Genomic DNA, 16,410 nt, shown 5'->3' with positions numbered 1-16,410 from the left:
ACTATAGCCATGATTTGGTCAAAAATGAGTAAATAACTAAAATATTTGAATCGTACAAGTAAGTTTATGTCGGCATAACGTGGCACATTCAACACGAGTCATTTCCCCGAGTGGATTCGAATCTGACATTGGCCGTTATTTTTTATTCATTCATTTATTTATTCATTTAATTCTAATTTTAAAATATCATTTTAATAATTTATTTCATTCAACATCATCATCATAATTAATTTACCATTTTCATTTTTAATCATTTTATTTCTCATGTTAAGTCATGTCAGTTTGGCGAGTCTGTCTTTTGAGTTCCGTCAATAAACCCTGGTCCAAGCTGCACTTGGTTGCCCTGCTCCATTCCGTCCGTTACAGAAACTGCAGTCGATATGTTGGATAACAATATTTAGGCATATATGCATACACGTTATTTCAAACCTACTATAAGTAAAACGTAAATCTACATTCTTGCTTACATAGTTTACGCTAGGAGACACGTTCACTGACTGATCCGTTGATGGACGGAAAGACAGTTCACCCATCGACTCGTTCGCGAACGGGAAACTCAGGATTCGTTCCCTCACTGATCCATTCTCGCGATGAACTGGAAATGCTAATCACTCACTCACTGATTCGTTCACTCACAGATTAATTTGTTGGTGAACGGGAAATGCAATTCACGACTCGTTCATGAACGGGAAGTTACGGTCATTTTCTTCTTCGTTTTGTTTTACCGCGAGGTGGCTTCAATGGGCATTCCCTACATCTACTGGTTGAAGTCATATGAACTGAAAAAAGAACGAATCACTTCAGGAAATGATTCGTTCACTCTCGTTCTCTGAAAAGATTCGTTCTTTTGATGAATTGTTCACTCACGAGCCAATACTAGATTGCATAATCACACGGCTGCCGATGTTGACAGGCTATGCAGTTAGACAGAACCTCTCCGTCTTTATGTCGCTGTTTAAGTCTTCAAACACTGTGGCTATATTAACTAATTTCTGTAGTTAAGGTGGTGTATGTAATATCTTGTGTTTTTTGTCATCTGTCTGTAACGTCGTGTTTCTTTTGATCGGCGGTATTCAAACTACGACCCGCGGGCCAACTGCAGCAAATTCTGAAAACATAATTGAATATGGCCCGCACAAGAAGCTTGAGCTCAACTCTGTTGCACTTCTCAGTTTCAACACTAGATGGACACACAAACAAAATCAAGCGAAGAAAAACCTTTACCGTGAGTCCCCAGAAATGGCTGCACCGAAGAAACGCAACATAGCAAGTGAGTGTAGAAGATTTCAAACACGGTGGGAAAATTTGTATTTCTGTCGTAAAAACTGTCAACGTAATTCGAGGGAGAGGACTGTACCACAGATAATTTCAAGCTTTCTTATCTGATGTGGATACTGAATACGGGAATGTACTCTCCCACTCTCATGTGCGCTGGCTCAGCTGCGGCTCTGTGCTGCAGCTAGGTTTTTTTCCGCTGAGATCAGAAGTCGACCAGTTTTTAAAAGAGAAGGGCCGACTTCTTCATGAGCTAAGTGACCCTCTGTGGTTGGCCGACCTGGCATTTTTAGTTGATCTTACACATCATCTGAGTACACCGAACAAGAACCTACAAGGCAAAGAACAGCTGGTGCGACACCTGCATGCGCACATGAAAGCCTTCTGCGTAAAGCTCCGCCTGTTTGACACACAACCACGAGGCTTTAATCCTGCACACTTCCCTGCGCTGTCTGAAATCAAGTCTGCTTTTCAAAACGCTGACCTTTCTGCTAAAAAGGAGAAATATGTGTCTGTGATTGTCTCTCAAGACAGAATTCAACCAGCGTTTCCAAGAATTTTCTGCCGTTGAAAAACAAAGCTGTTCTCAACCCCCTTCTTGGTGGATGCAGAAGAAGTAGAAGAGAGTCTGCAGTTAGAGCTGATTGAAATTCAATGTGATGATTATCTGAAGAGTCAGCATCAGCTTCTCCCCCTCCCCGAATTCTATCAGAGTTTGGATAATGCCAAGTTTCCTCTGATGAGACGCCACACAAAAAGAATGATGAGCCTGTTCGGCTCAACATACATATGTGAACAAACATTTTCTCTGTTAAATCAGAACAAAAGCAGACTGAGAACCAGAATGACTGATAGCCATCTCTGTGAAGTCCTTCGTGTCTCAACCACCAAATTTTCTCCTGACATGTCAGCCATCCTTCAATCCAAAGGACAGCATCACTGCTCTCACTGAGTGCAATGTTCTCCATATTATATGTGAGTTAGAAATACGAGTATTCATGTGTCAGTATGTCATCTCTAGTGTGTGGCCTTTGTTTATTTTTCTGTATTTGGCCCTCACTAAAAAAAGTTTGGACACCCCTGCTTTAGATGAACAAAACGGCTTTGAAAAGAGACCTTGCGGAGGCTATGACAAAAGGTTCTCCAGCCTTATGGCAGGGGGTGCTAGTGATCCTGGGATGCTTCATGCGCCTACCTTTAGAATAAGAGATCTCCAGTTCAAATTTACAGTGAACAACTGAGGAGCAATTGTCCATTTGTTTCGTTTTACATTCGTTTTGTTTTTTTTCTCCCGTTTTTACATTTCGTTTTACAATGGAGGATTACATATCCAAACGATTTTTAACGATGGATTTTCGGTCGAAGCAGGAGGTCATCAGTAAAGAAAGAGCAATTGCAGAATTAAAAGGTTTGATTCGGACAACGAGACTTAGGAGCATGTCTTTTCAAACGGAGTGGTACGCACAATCAAAAGGTTTTTGATTCCATGTGCTTTATTGAGTGTTTTTATGTGTGAAGACTGGTGATATGAGATTTTAATTAAAATACTTCAAATTAAATAATGAATAAGCTACTCTAGAGCAGCGTTCCCCAACCTTTTTCTGACATGGTTAGGTGTCGGACAAATTTTAACGGGGGAGGATGACGTCAGTGCCTCCCCAGCCATGAACCTCACCGCACGCCACTGCTTTGGAACCATAATAAGACAAGTCTACTGAACTGTTAAGTTGAAGAGGACGATTAATAAACATCAGTCTGTTTTTGTCTTTCTTATTGCGTGTTTCAAACACACTTCATTAGCAAGACTAATACTATGTCGTGTTAAATGACTTGGAAGCAACATCCTCTTCTAACAGTACTTACCGAGTACAATGCAGCTGCTTTGTGTGTGTGTGATTGTGTGTGTGTGTTTGTATGTGTGTGTGCGCGCCGTGAGCATGCGTGTGTGCGCGCACGTGTGTGCATGCGTGTGTGCGCGCGTGCGTGTGTATGCGCGTGCGTGAGCATGTGCATCTCTATTTGCCTGTCTGGCCAGTGTTGTCTTGACAAGGCTCTTAGTCCTCTTGAATGAAGGCTTGAACACAGAAACAAACATGCCACAGCAGGAGGTGAGAGAAAGCAATTTAGCTAATGAGATTTTTTTGATCCACCCTTGCTTGTAGAGGTTGGTCCTGAAGCACTTCCAAAATACCATAACTGCCTCACAGGACCATCCCCAATTTATGTGCAGGCAGAATTGGTTGACAAAGGCTGCAGTAGTTCCGCTGCTGCCTCTAGAATGCTTACCACCAGGGCAAGTCTGGTGGACACCCGTCATGAAATGATCTTTTGGGTCGGTCAAGAGGTCACCCAGAATGCCAAGCACTTGGGGCTGTTTGAGGTTGTTCAGATGTTCAGCTTCCACATCAGTCTGCGTGACTAAAAGAAAATGTGCTTTCAGCAGTTTGCAAATATATTTTTTAAGGTTGTGTTAAACTTATATTCATATCAATATAATATCTAGTATTGGAGTGCTCGTGTGGATTGGTGGGGGGTGAGGAATGTGCAGGCACACTGCATGAACTTGTCTTCTTTGAAGTGTTGTGGAACAGGCCCAGGAAGGGAGTACCAGACGAAGGGAGTACGGGACAAAGGGAGTACCGGACGATAACACCTCAAAGTCGGTGAGGAACGAGAACAAAGAACAACACCTCGTCCAGGTGGTTGGGCTTCGAGAGGAGAAAGCCCAGCCCCTGACCACAGTGATGACACCTCGACGGGGAGGAGATGGCCATCGACCAATCATCACACAATGTTTTGCATGTTTTAATATTCATATTGTGTATCTTTAAAACTGGGCAACCCGGAAGAATGTGTCGTCTTTTGGTGGTCACACCAAGTACGAGTTTTAGTGTGAGGGACCCGGGACCCAGGCCTGTATTAGTGCGCTTTGTTAGGAATAAACAATTGGTAAATTTGGTCTGATTGATCTACTGGTCTTCTCTTTGACAGAACGAACTCGCAAAATTGTTAGGTGCGCCAGTGTGTGGATTGGGACATAGCAACTTGTGTTAAGTGTTGATCGCAATTTGGAGTCAGATCAATAGCTAAAATCCGTATCCTAACAGTGACCAATTAAAAGGACTATGTAGCAAAGATGCTCGTTTTTGACTTTCAAAAACCCCTTTCTATGCGTATTATTTTTTTCATCCGATCAAATGAAACTGACATGCACTTTTTGTTTTTGTCAATTCATCAATTCAGTCAAAGAAATAAATAAGATGGATACACCTCCACCCCAAAATGTGTCAGTGGGACGTCAGTAAAGAAACTGGATACAATTGGTACATTCTAAAATGCTTAGTTTACATCGCTTAGAACAGGGGTGTCAAACTCATTTTTTTCGCGGGCCGCATTGTAGTCATAGCTTCTTTCGGCGGGCCATTATGACTGTCAATCCAAACAAATGTATGAGCACCTCATATTATATACAGTAAAATTGACAAAACAAACTGACAAATAACTCATTTTCAAATCAGATGAGTAAAAACTGGTCAAATATTAAAAAAAAAAGATATTATTAAAAGTAAAGACAATTTGCAATTCTAGTAATGACACACAAATTTGATGCACAATTTGTCTTTGCGGGCCACATTAAATGATGTGGCAGGCCATATCTGGCCCCCGGGCCTTGAGTCTGACAACTGTGGCTTAGAATATTTAAAAAGGATGCTCAATTGTCACGAAAATGTACAGTATGTGGATATCTACGTATATGGACAATTCAAACTCTGAACGTACAAAATGAAATTTATGTCAAAAACACCCAAGGATGCTTTGCGCCAAATAAAGTAAACAACTATAGCTGGAGGAATTGGATTGTGTCTAGGGCATGGGTAGGCAACTCCGGTCCTCGAGGGCTGATGTCCTGCATGTTTTCTATGTCTCCCTGTTGTAACACATCTGTCTCAAATGATCAAATAATTCGGAAGTTCTGTAGAAGCTGGATAATAATCGTGACCAGGACACACACTTCACACTGCTTCTTGGCTGTCTGCAGTCATGGGAATGTGACAGTGCATAAATCAACAGGCTGGAGGTCACAACTTGCGCATGTGTGTGCGTTATTGAGCATTGAGGAGAAGTTGGTTGATTTTTTTTCTTCTGAAAAACAAAATTATTATTATTATTATTTTCGATTAACAGTATTTGAATGCAAAATATTATACATTTTACAGCCCTGTCACTCTCCAGCTCCTCTCGCACCCTGGTCAGCACCCCGTTTCTGTTTACACCAGTCACAGCCACACCTCCATAACAATCAGTGCTCATTGCCTGACACCTGTCCCTCGTTAATAATCACCACACCTGCTCCCGGCTCATTAACTCCCCTATTTAAACCCCACACGGCAGTCAGTCCTTGTCAGTTTGTCCCTGTTCTATGCCACCCGTTTTCGCCTTTGCAGTGTGCCTTGCCCTTGTAGCCTTTGTTTGTTGCCTTTGCTTGTTTCCAGTTGCAGATCGCGTTCCTTCCCAACTGACTGACCATGCCTGAACGCCGCCAGCCCTGACCGATTGCCTGTCCTTGACTACCTACGTTTGAACGCCGCCAGCCCCGACTGACCGCCTGTCCCTGACTACATCTTCGCTTTGCCCTCCTACCACGCAGCGTCTAATATCCACATGCCTTTTCGCCAAAGAACAATAAACACAGTCAAATGATCGTTCTGCCTGGTCCGTGATAAATGCCCAAATTAAGAAAGACAATTCAGTTACAACAACAAATAATGTGTACTATGATTTTACTCAATGTTTGAGTTTAACTTATTACTCATCTTATAGTAACATCATTATTTGTGAATAAAATTCATTTGTATGTATGCACGGATGATTTGCTGGACAAAAAAAAAAAAAGCATCCACCTTAATGCCTATGTCTGGAAAAAATATAACCAATGCTATATCAACAGATATTCAAAAACAAAAGAAAAAAGGCATCCACCTCAATGCTTATGTCTGAAAAAAAAAACAATGCAGTATTAGCATATCAACAGATATATTTGTAATATGCTAAAAAATGAGGGCAAATACTGATACAAAATGGAGATGTAGTTGTGAAGTTGCATGGGGGGGGGCAGTAATATTGATAACTGTGATTCTTATGGCGGGAGGGAGAAAGATAGAAAGAGGGAGGAGAGAACAAGTTGCTAATGGACTGTGAGCTGTTGGTATTGATCAGGCACACAGACATAGAGGTGAGATGCAGCACAATGACCTGACAGTCCTGCTGATCGAAAACTAATTCCCCTCCATCATAATCATCATCGTCTTCATCATTGTCGTCACAATCCTATCACAGCCGCAGATGGGCCATGGTTCAGCCACCATGACATTGCCTGTCAAAACAAAACAAAAATCATGGAAAAATAATACATTTTGACCTAAATACTCATTAGACATGTCATTTATAGTGCTTTATAGTGCCCAGAACATTTTACAAAGCCAGATTCTCAATGATTTGAAAACATAAGATAATTAGTAGAAGCATTGTTACTTTTTGCCATTCTGAATACCAAATTGTTTTAAGGATTTGTGTTCCAAATGGCTTACCTTCAGTAGAATTTCACATTGCATTGTGACCATCGGTAACATTTGGGTTGGTTATTGAACACGCTGTTGCAAAAACAATAGTCATTTTATGATCGGGGGTTTACCAAAAAGAACATTGCGACAATGCAATAATGGCTCTTTCTATGTAAATGACACCTGCGCCACTGGCCACCTACCTATATCATACGTGTTGTTCTATTCTTGTAAACCATCTCCACCTCCCATAGCATTTCAAAATGCTTTGCGCAGCTTGACAACTTGTTGAGTCGTTGGCGTTTGTGTGCTGTATTTTTAGAACATGGGCTACGCATGCGGTTCCCCGTGAGTACCACGTTGATACGTTGGGTTTCCAATTAACTCCCTGACAAATAAATAAGGGACACTGCTTTGCTGTTGTGAGGAGTGGTTTGTTTTTGACAATAGCAGAATAAAACTCTGACCAAGTCATGTGAAAAGTTGTGTCCGAATTCAAAGGCTGCGTCCTCAAAGGCGACATTCGGCCCAGTTTTCGGCGGCATGATGTCAGTTTCAGTGTCACTCGTCCGCATGTGGTTCCAAATTCTGGAAAGACAATCAGCAAGTTGGGTCTTTTGACGCCTTCAAAGCCTCCTCTTCATGCAGCCTCCATGGATCAATAAACTATGGCCAATTTGGACAGGCTTAATGTCTTCTTAGACATCAATTGGGATCAAATTGTGCGGGAAATTACGTCACACAGTAAAAAAAAAAACATCCTTCAGAGGACGCAGCCTATGAATTTTGATACAGCAATACTTAAAGCTCACGTTACATTACCATAGCAGGGGTCTCAAACTCCAGTCTTCGGGGCCGCATACCTACATGTTTTCCAAGTTTCCCTTGTGAAACACACCTGATTCAATTATCAGGCTCCTGCAGAACGTTAGGATGAACTGACCATTTGAATCAGGTGTGTTTAACGAGGGAAACTTGGAGGAATGCGGCCACCGAGGAATGGAGTTTGAGACCTTCGCCATAAGGTGTCATACAAGGGGCACTGTTGTTTGTTCATTTCATTGACATTTTACAGACTATTTTTGAGTCTCATGGTGTAGCAGCACCTACCGTAATTTTCGGACTTTAAGTCGCTCCAGAGTATAAGTCGCACCAGTCATAAAATGCACAATAAAGTGAAAAAAAAACCATATATAAGTCGCACCGGAGTATAAGTCGCACTTTTGGGGCAAATTTATTTGTCAAACTCCAACACCAAAAACAGACATGAACAAGCAACAACAGGCTAAACGATACGGTATGCTTACGTCACATATACACAAACGAGGAGCTGAGAACGGGCCTGACGTAACATTCAGAGTTATTCAAGTAAGTATTACATAAATATCACGTTTATCAAACCATCTGTGTCAATCCAATTCATTAAATCCATCGATCGTGCTTTATGTAAACAATGCCGCGTATGCACCGCATATGCTGATGTCGGACCCGTTGTAAGTTGCACTTCTAATTATTCCACAGACCCATATAACGATATATAAAGTATATTTCAAACAACTATCAAATTACAACAATATTATCAAACCATCTTTGTCACTCCAAATCATGAAATTCATCGATCAAATTCCTCGTTCTTTGTCAACAACGCCGCGCGTGCGCTGCAGAGATCTAGTATCTAACTATATTGTAGTGTTAAAGTACCAGGAAAGACGTGGGTTTGGTAAACGGCTCTTTATTTAACAAAACGAGTTAAACGAGCCAACAACTACTGAACTTCCATCCACGGAGGTGAAAGAGAGCTCCCTTCGAAAAGGACCGGGCATGCGTAAATGCCATAATAGATGTGATGTGAGTCACCCCGCTCACTCTTTGTTTGAACTTCTGCCCTCTGGGATGACATACAGATGCCTGCGCTCCCGCACCACCAGACTCAAAAACAGCTTCATACTCCAAGCTGTCAGGATCCTGAATTGCCTCCCCCCTCCACCCTCGGCTGCATAACGTCCTGTTCTTTTGTGCTATGGTCTGGCTGTCTGCTATTAGCACGCTTGCTCCATTTTGCTGCTCTTATTTGTCTATTTATTTATTGTTTATTTATTTAGGTTATTTGCTTATTACTTATTCATTGCTCGTCTGTTCGTTTTTACTCTTTGTGCTATTTGATTGTAAGTGTTGTGTACTGTGTCTAGTCACCGTGGGACGGTGGGTAACGTAATTTCGATCTCTTTGTGTGTCTTAACGTGAAGAAATTGACAGTAAAGCGGACTTTGACTTTGACTTTTTTGAGTTTTTCAAACCTTCTGTGTCACTCATTAAATCCTTCAAACTCTTGGTCCTCCGTGTCACTTACAAACAAAGCCGCTAATGATGTACGTGGGGCCCTTTGTCATCTTCGTCATCCCGTGATCTAATCCTTTGCCCTTTATGTGAACAACCGCCGCGTGGTACGGGTGACGTCACTTGCAGTTCAAATGACAGTAATCCCTTGCTACATCGCGGTTCGTTTATCGCGGTTTCACTACATCGCGGATTTTTGAATTTTGAAAATTTGTGAAAAAAAATAACATATAAATCGCTCCTGAGTATAAGTCGCCCCCCCCCCACCCAAACTATGACAAAAAACGTGACTTATAGTCCGAAAATTACCGTAATTGTCCCCGCACAACTTGTAGCAGCACTAAACTTTCCCTGTTCAGTTTTGTTCCTCCACACTATCTGACGTCTTTTATTTCTCTCTCATGTCTTGTATCCACACACGGATAATATTTCTCTTTGATTTTTTTGTACAATGAGATTGCTCAGGGTTCGCTTCACCAAGATATAAATACGACCAGAGTTAAAGTTAAATTACAACGCAACTCTTGATTTGTTGTGATTCTCTCCCTCCAACAGTATTACGGGACAAAGCGGATCCCTGAACAACTCAATGCGGGACGTGTACTTATATTTCTAAATAAAGATTCCGTTTTTCGGGGGACAGTTGGCAACCTTATTGATGACCCCTGGAATAAAATTTAATTTTGCTGCTAGGTACAATGTTAATAAAACAAATAAAACTGATAACTATCCCCCTAAAATGAAAACCAATTGTTCGCTTGTAATTAAGTATATTGTATAAAGTAAAAATATAGTTTAATGAAATACAAGATTGAATATATAGTTTTCAGTGCAATATTTGTATACTGAAATATTCAATACCTGCAGCCACATATTCAACTCCCCCACTTAATTGTTAGATTTATATTTAATAAAGCCCTTGCTATAGATCCCTGGGGTTAACCTAAAAAAATATCTGCAAAACAATGAGTACGTTGACCCCCAAATGAAGAAACTGATTAGCAGAACTGTTCCTCAAAGGAAAAATGTTATTTTAAGCCTTGATGAACCCCACACCGAAAATATAGTAGTTATTGTGTATACCAGGGGTTGGCAACCCGCTGCTCCGGAGCCGCATGCGGCTCTTTAGCACGCCACTAGCGGCTCCCTGGAGTTTTTGCAGAAATGCGTGAAAATGGAAAAATATATATATTTTTTGTTTGTTTTTTTAAATATGGTTTTTAGATGGTTATCATGACACAGAATTCTTATGCTTTAAAAATGTAAGTAGTTGTAAATATATTAAAAATACCGAATTTAAGAATGACACCAAATAGAAAGATTGCCTGCGACACAGCACAGATGAGTTGTAAACAAACAGGTGTGTGAGTGATGGGCCATGGATTCAAAAGGCAAAAAGAGAAAGATTGCTGATGAGAACAGAGGCTTTAAGAAAGAATGGACTGAACTTTTTGCTTTCATTGCCAACGATAAAGCATTGCCTGCATGTTTGATTTGCAATGAGAAGTTGTCAAATAACAAGAAGAGTAATTTGGAGCGAGATTTTCAGCTAAAGCATGTTGAATTTGCTGCCGATCACCCTGTTGGATCTGAGAGGAAAGGCGTAATTTCAGGAACGAAAAAACAGTTTCAATATGTGGATTGCATCTCCAAACTCTACGACTGCTGCAAGTTTCGTTGCAGCCCGGGAGATAATAAAGCGCGTAAAACCATTCACTGATGGCGAGTTCATGACGGATTCAATCATTAAATTATCACAGTGCCTATTTTTGGACTTCAAAAACAAAACCGAGATCATTCAGAAAATTAAAGACATGCCTCTCCGCACCAACAATATCACCGATCAGCAGATCAAGGACATCAATTCAGCTCCAGCTTTCTCAATTACCTGTGATGGATGAGTCGTGTGACATGACCGATATCGAACAGACAGCTCTGCTATGTAGGTACGTGAACTCTAATGGGCCGCAAGAAGAAATGATCAAATTGATACCACTATTTTTCTTAACATTATTTTAATGGTAGGCATACAACTTATTTATTGACAGTCTATGTTCCATTATAAAAGGCTTTTAGATTTTTGCGGCTCCCGACAGGTATATATATATACATATTTTTTTGTTAATATGGCAAAATGACTAGAATTTTTTTTTTTAGATGGTGCAGTTATTGCTCAGAATGTAAAGTTCAGGTGGATGTAATATAACAATTTGTATATCGTGCTCATTCTCTGTATCGCCATAAATACACAGCACAACTACTACTCTTTAGTCCTAAGCAAACGCTGAAGAAAATAGTGTCGTGGCAAATAATCACACGTGAAACATTGGCTGTGAAAGCGAGAAGTTTATTTGTTTACTGAAAAGCACAGTTTATAGATTTCACAAATGACATGTTTTATCTAACGCACAAGAATAGCGTCTACCCAAGCAACAGATATGATCAGACACCACCGGGCCAACAGCTGTCACCCTTGAGCCAAGTTAAGCATTAATTAGTTCTCCAAAAATAGTAAACAGAACAGAAGCAACTGCACCAAACCTGTTCACTCTGTCAAACCTCATCACATCACCTTCATTCCTACATCGCTTTAGTTTTATTGTTTGTTTGTTTGTTTGTTTGTTTGTTTGTTTGTTTGTTTGTTGGGGGGCGTTTTGCCTTCTGGTTCCGCTCATTATTTTTGACATCGTTCACCAGACGGTGATCGAATGACAGGATTTGTTGGCACTGCGCCTTGGATCAAAATGCTTGAAGGCACTTTTTCAAATCCATTATAGGTCTACTCCACCACTGGCAAACAAACATGTATTGACATCATAATTACACTGGAGAGAGGAGAGACTAGAGACACACAAACACATGTACACACATTTTCACTTGATGATTGTGAAAGAGTCACAGGGGCACTGGTAGTCATCAGGTCTTTGATTGGATGTTTACAAAGAAGTCAATGTCATCAATTGTCACCTCACGACATATCGACCTTAGAAGAAACCATCATGGAGAGACGGATGCAGACGAGATGTGAGAATACAGAAATGCTGACACACTGACACAAAGACCAGGAGAAGATTTCTAATCTTAGACAAATGTTAGATTCATGCATGCCCGTTATATCCAATCTCGGGTGCATGTGTAATGTTGTAGCCTACATTCATTCCCAGTCAATGACTATGCCTATTATTGGTAGGTATTAGCTGTTAATGTCATTCGTTTTCAGAATTACAAATATATTACTGTAGAACATTGGAAAATCTTAATGAAGAAAACATTTAGTGCAATTTAGTATGACAACAATTAAATTATGCGCTAAGAATTGTATAGTAGAGGAAGGTTGGTCATATATATATATATATATATTGGTCATATATATATATATATACATACACACACTGCTCACAAAAATTAAAGGAACACTTTGAAAACACATCAGATTTCAATGGTGAAAAAAAAAAAAAGTTGGATATCTATACAGATATGGACAATTTAATGTCTCAGGAACAAAAGGATGCCACATCTTTTGATAGAAATAAGTTTTCAGCCTACAGAGGGATCAGTATACAGTAATCCCTCCTACTTCGCGGGGGTTACGTTCCAGACCCACCCGCGAAATGGGAATTTCCGCGAAATAGAAACTAGATTTTTTTGAAGTATGAGCCATAATTTAGCCATAAGATATTCTATTTTTATCGCTGACATCAACCAGCTCGCTGCTAGGGGACTTTCATATCAATGGACTGTGCGCTCCGCATTCATGCCTTAGCGACGAGACTAACAGTGTATTGCTATGTCCAGATGAAGGCCACCGCCGGTGGAGAGAACGCCCTGAAGTCACATGTGACGATAAAGTATACTGTACTGACTCTTTAATTTATTCATTTCAAAACAAGAAAACGACTTTTAAACATAAGCTATCGTTATTAAAGGAAAATGAAGAAACTCAAGTGGCCGCGAAACCTCGTGAAATGATGAAATTTCTGCGATAAAATCATTAATTTATTTTTGAAAACCCGCGATACAGCGAAGCCGCGATAGTTGAAGCCGCGAAGTAGGAGGGATTACTGTATAGACACCCCAAAAATCAAAGTGGAAAAAATGACGTGGCAGACTCTACCATTTTTCCTAAATTCAATTCTGAGGAATATATATATATATATATATACATACACACACACACACACACACAGACACACACACACACACACACACACACACACACACACACACACTGCTCAAAAAGATTAAAGGAACACTTTAAAAGCCATCAGTGAGCTCCTGCAAAGTCTAACGAGCAACCTGGCAGCGTCTGATGGACTGAAACATTATGTCCCAGAGGTGTTCTATCGGGTTTAAATCAGATGATCGTGAGGGCCATTCAATTGTGTCAATTCCTTCATCCTCCAGATACTGTCTGCATACTCTTGCCACATGAGGCCGGGAATGTCGTGGATCAGGACCCCAGGACCTACTGCCCCAGCGTAGGGTCTGACCATGGGTGCAAGGATTTCATCCCAATACTAATGGCAGTCAGACTGCTGTTCTCTAGCCTGTAGCGGTCTGTTCGTCCCTCCATGGAAATGCCTCCCCAGACCATCACTGACCCACCACCGAACCGGTCATGCTGAATGATGTTGCAGGCAGCATAGTGCTCTCCTTGGCTTCTCCAGACCCTTTCACGTCTATCACAGGTGCTCAGGGTAAACCTGCTCTCATCTGTGAATAGCACAGGGCGTCAGTGGCGGACAATTCTGGTATTCTATGGCAAATGCCAATCAAGCTCCACGGTGCTGAGCAGTGAGCACAGGGCACACTACAGGACGTCCTGTCCTGAGGCCCCCCTCGTGAAGTCTGTTTCTGACTGGGCAGAGACATTCACACCAGTAGCCTGCTGGAGGTCATTCTGTAGGGCTCGGGCAGTGCTCATCTTGTTACTACTTGCACAAAGCAGCAGATATCGGTCCTGCTGATGGGAAGAGGACCGTCTATGGCCCTGTCCAGCTCTCCTAGAGTAACTGCCTGTCTCTTGGAATCTCCTCCATGCTCTGGAGATTGTACTGGGAGAACACCAAATCTTCTTGCAACAGCACGCATGGATGTGCCATCCTAGAGGAGTTGGACAATCTGCGCAACTTCAGGAGGGTTAAGAAATCGTCTCATGCTTCCAGTCGTGATAATGACTCTTGCTAAAGCCAACAAAAACAGCTAATAAAGAGGGAGGAACTTGAAATGGCCTCCACCTGCAAAACCAGTCCTGTTTTGGGAACCATCTCATTGTTGCCCCTCTAGTGCACCTGCTGTTAATTCCATCAACACCAATGCAGCTGAAAGTGATTAACAACCCCCTCTGCCACGTGCCTGACCAAAACCTCATCAGAAAAGTGTAATTGAATTCATGCCATACCCTGATAAAAAACTGTTCCTTTAATTTTTTTGAGCAGTGTAAATTAAAAAATTAGGATATCTTCATTCAGTTCATGGCAAAGACTTACATTAAACCATATGACAATTTAGCATTATCTAAAAAAAAGTTCAGTGAAGTGGAAGTTATTTTTTAAGATAGATATATAGATAGGTAGGTAGGTAGGTAGGTAGGTAGGTAGGTAGGTAGGTAGGTAGGTAGGTAGGTAGGTAGGTAGGTAGGTAGGTAGGTAGGTAGGTAGGTAGGTAGGTAGGTAGGTAGGTAGGTAGGTAGGTAGATAGATAGATAGATAGATAGATAGATAGATAGATAGATAGATAGATAGATAGATAGATAGATAGATAGATAGATAGATAGATAGATAGATAGATAGATGCATCGCAGAAGGGTTCTAGGTGAGGGGCCAGACGAAGCACAGCTCAGAAGACCCCTTATGACGAGTAAAATATATGGACCTAGTTTTCCCGGACGCGGGTCACCGGGGCCCCTCTCTGGAGCCAGGACTGGAGGTGGGGCTCGAAGGCGAGCCCATGGGGTCCGGTCGGGCATAGCCCAAAAAGAAAACGTGGGTCCCCCTTCCCATGGGCTCACCACCTGTAGGAGGGGCCAAAGGGGTCGAGTACAAAGTGAGCTGGGCGGCGGCCAAAGGCGGGGACCTTGGCGGTCCGATCCCCGGCTGCAGAAGCTGGCTCTAGGGACATGGAATGTCACCTCTCTGGCTGGAAAGAAGCCCGAGCTGGTGTGTGAGGCAGAAAAGTTCCGACTAGACATAGTCGGACTTGCCTCCACACATAGTTTGGGCTCTGGTACAAGCCCTCTCGAGAGGGGCTGGACTCTCTTCCACTCTGGAGTTGCCCACGGTGAGAGGTGTCGAGCAGGTGTCGGCATACTTATTGCCCCCCGGCTGGGCGCCTACAGCTTGGGGTTCACCCCAGTGAGCGAGAGGGTAGCCTCCCTCCGCCTTCGGGTGGGGGAACAGGTCCTGACTGTTGTTTGTGTCTATGCACCGAACGGCAGCTCAGAGTACCCACCCTTCTTGGGGTCCCTGGAGAAAGTGCTGGAGAGTGCTACTTCTGGGGACTCCATCGTTCTACTGTTCTCTACCGTGACTTCAATGTTCACGTGGAAGGGCGTGATTGGGAGGAACGCCCCCCCTCGATCTGAAACCGAGCGGTGTTCTATTTTTTGGGCTTCTGTGCTCGACACGGATTTTCTATAATGAACACCATGTTCAAGCATAAGGGTGTCCATTGTGCACTTGGCACCAGGACACCCTAGGCCGCAGTTCGTTGATCGACTTTGTAGTCGTGTCATCGGATTTGTGGCCGCATGTTTTGGACACTCGGGTGAAGAGAGGGGCGGAGCTGTCAACTGATCACCACCTGGTGCTGGGTTGGCTCCGATGGTGGGGGAAGATGCCGGTCCGACCTGGCAGACCCAAACGCTCTGTGAGGGTCTGCTGGGAACGTCTGGCAGAATCCCCTGTCAGGAAGAGCTTCAACTCCCACCTCCGGCAGAACTTTTCCCACGTCCCGGGGGAGGCGGGGGACATTGAGTCCGAGTAGACCATGTTCCGCACTTCCATTGTTGAGGCAGCCGACCGTAGCTGTGGCTGTAAGGCTGTTGGTGCCTGTCGTGGCAGCAATCCCCGAACCCGCCGGTGGACACCGGCGGTAAGGGATGCTGTCAAGCTGAAGAAGAAATACTATAGGGCCGTTTTGGCCTGCGGGACTCATGAGGCAGCTGACAGGTACCGGATGGCCAAGCGAAATGCGGCTTCGGCGGTTGCTGAGGCAAAAACCTGGGCGTGGGAGGAGT

General features: G+C 42.6%; 1 protein-coding gene across 1 annotated transcript in view; it reads right to left on the bottom strand.

Annotated features, from left to right (window-relative positions):
• The window catches only part of ska1 (spindle and kinetochore associated complex subunit 1), a 28,664-nt gene extending 27,928 nt beyond the window's left edge, over window positions 1-736 (bottom strand). The window contains exon 1 of the mRNA XM_085915326.1: window positions 468-736. Within this exon, the coding sequence (XP_085771452.1) occupies window positions 468-469 (2 nt within the window). The 5' untranslated portion in view covers window positions 470-736. The remainder of the gene's footprint in view (window positions 1-467) is intronic.
• Between the last annotated feature and the right edge of the window lie 15,674 nt (window positions 737-16,410).

Source organism: Syngnathus leptorhynchus, chromosome 6 (genome assembly GCF_054491065.1).
Source record: "Syngnathus leptorhynchus isolate UIUO chromosome 6, UIUO_Slep, whole genome shotgun sequence".
NCBI classification, from domain to species: domain Eukaryota; kingdom Metazoa; phylum Chordata; class Actinopteri; order Syngnathiformes; family Syngnathidae; genus Syngnathus; species Syngnathus leptorhynchus.
The sequence above is the reverse complement of the archived record's forward strand: the minus strand, read 5'-3'. Positions and strand labels throughout refer to the sequence as shown.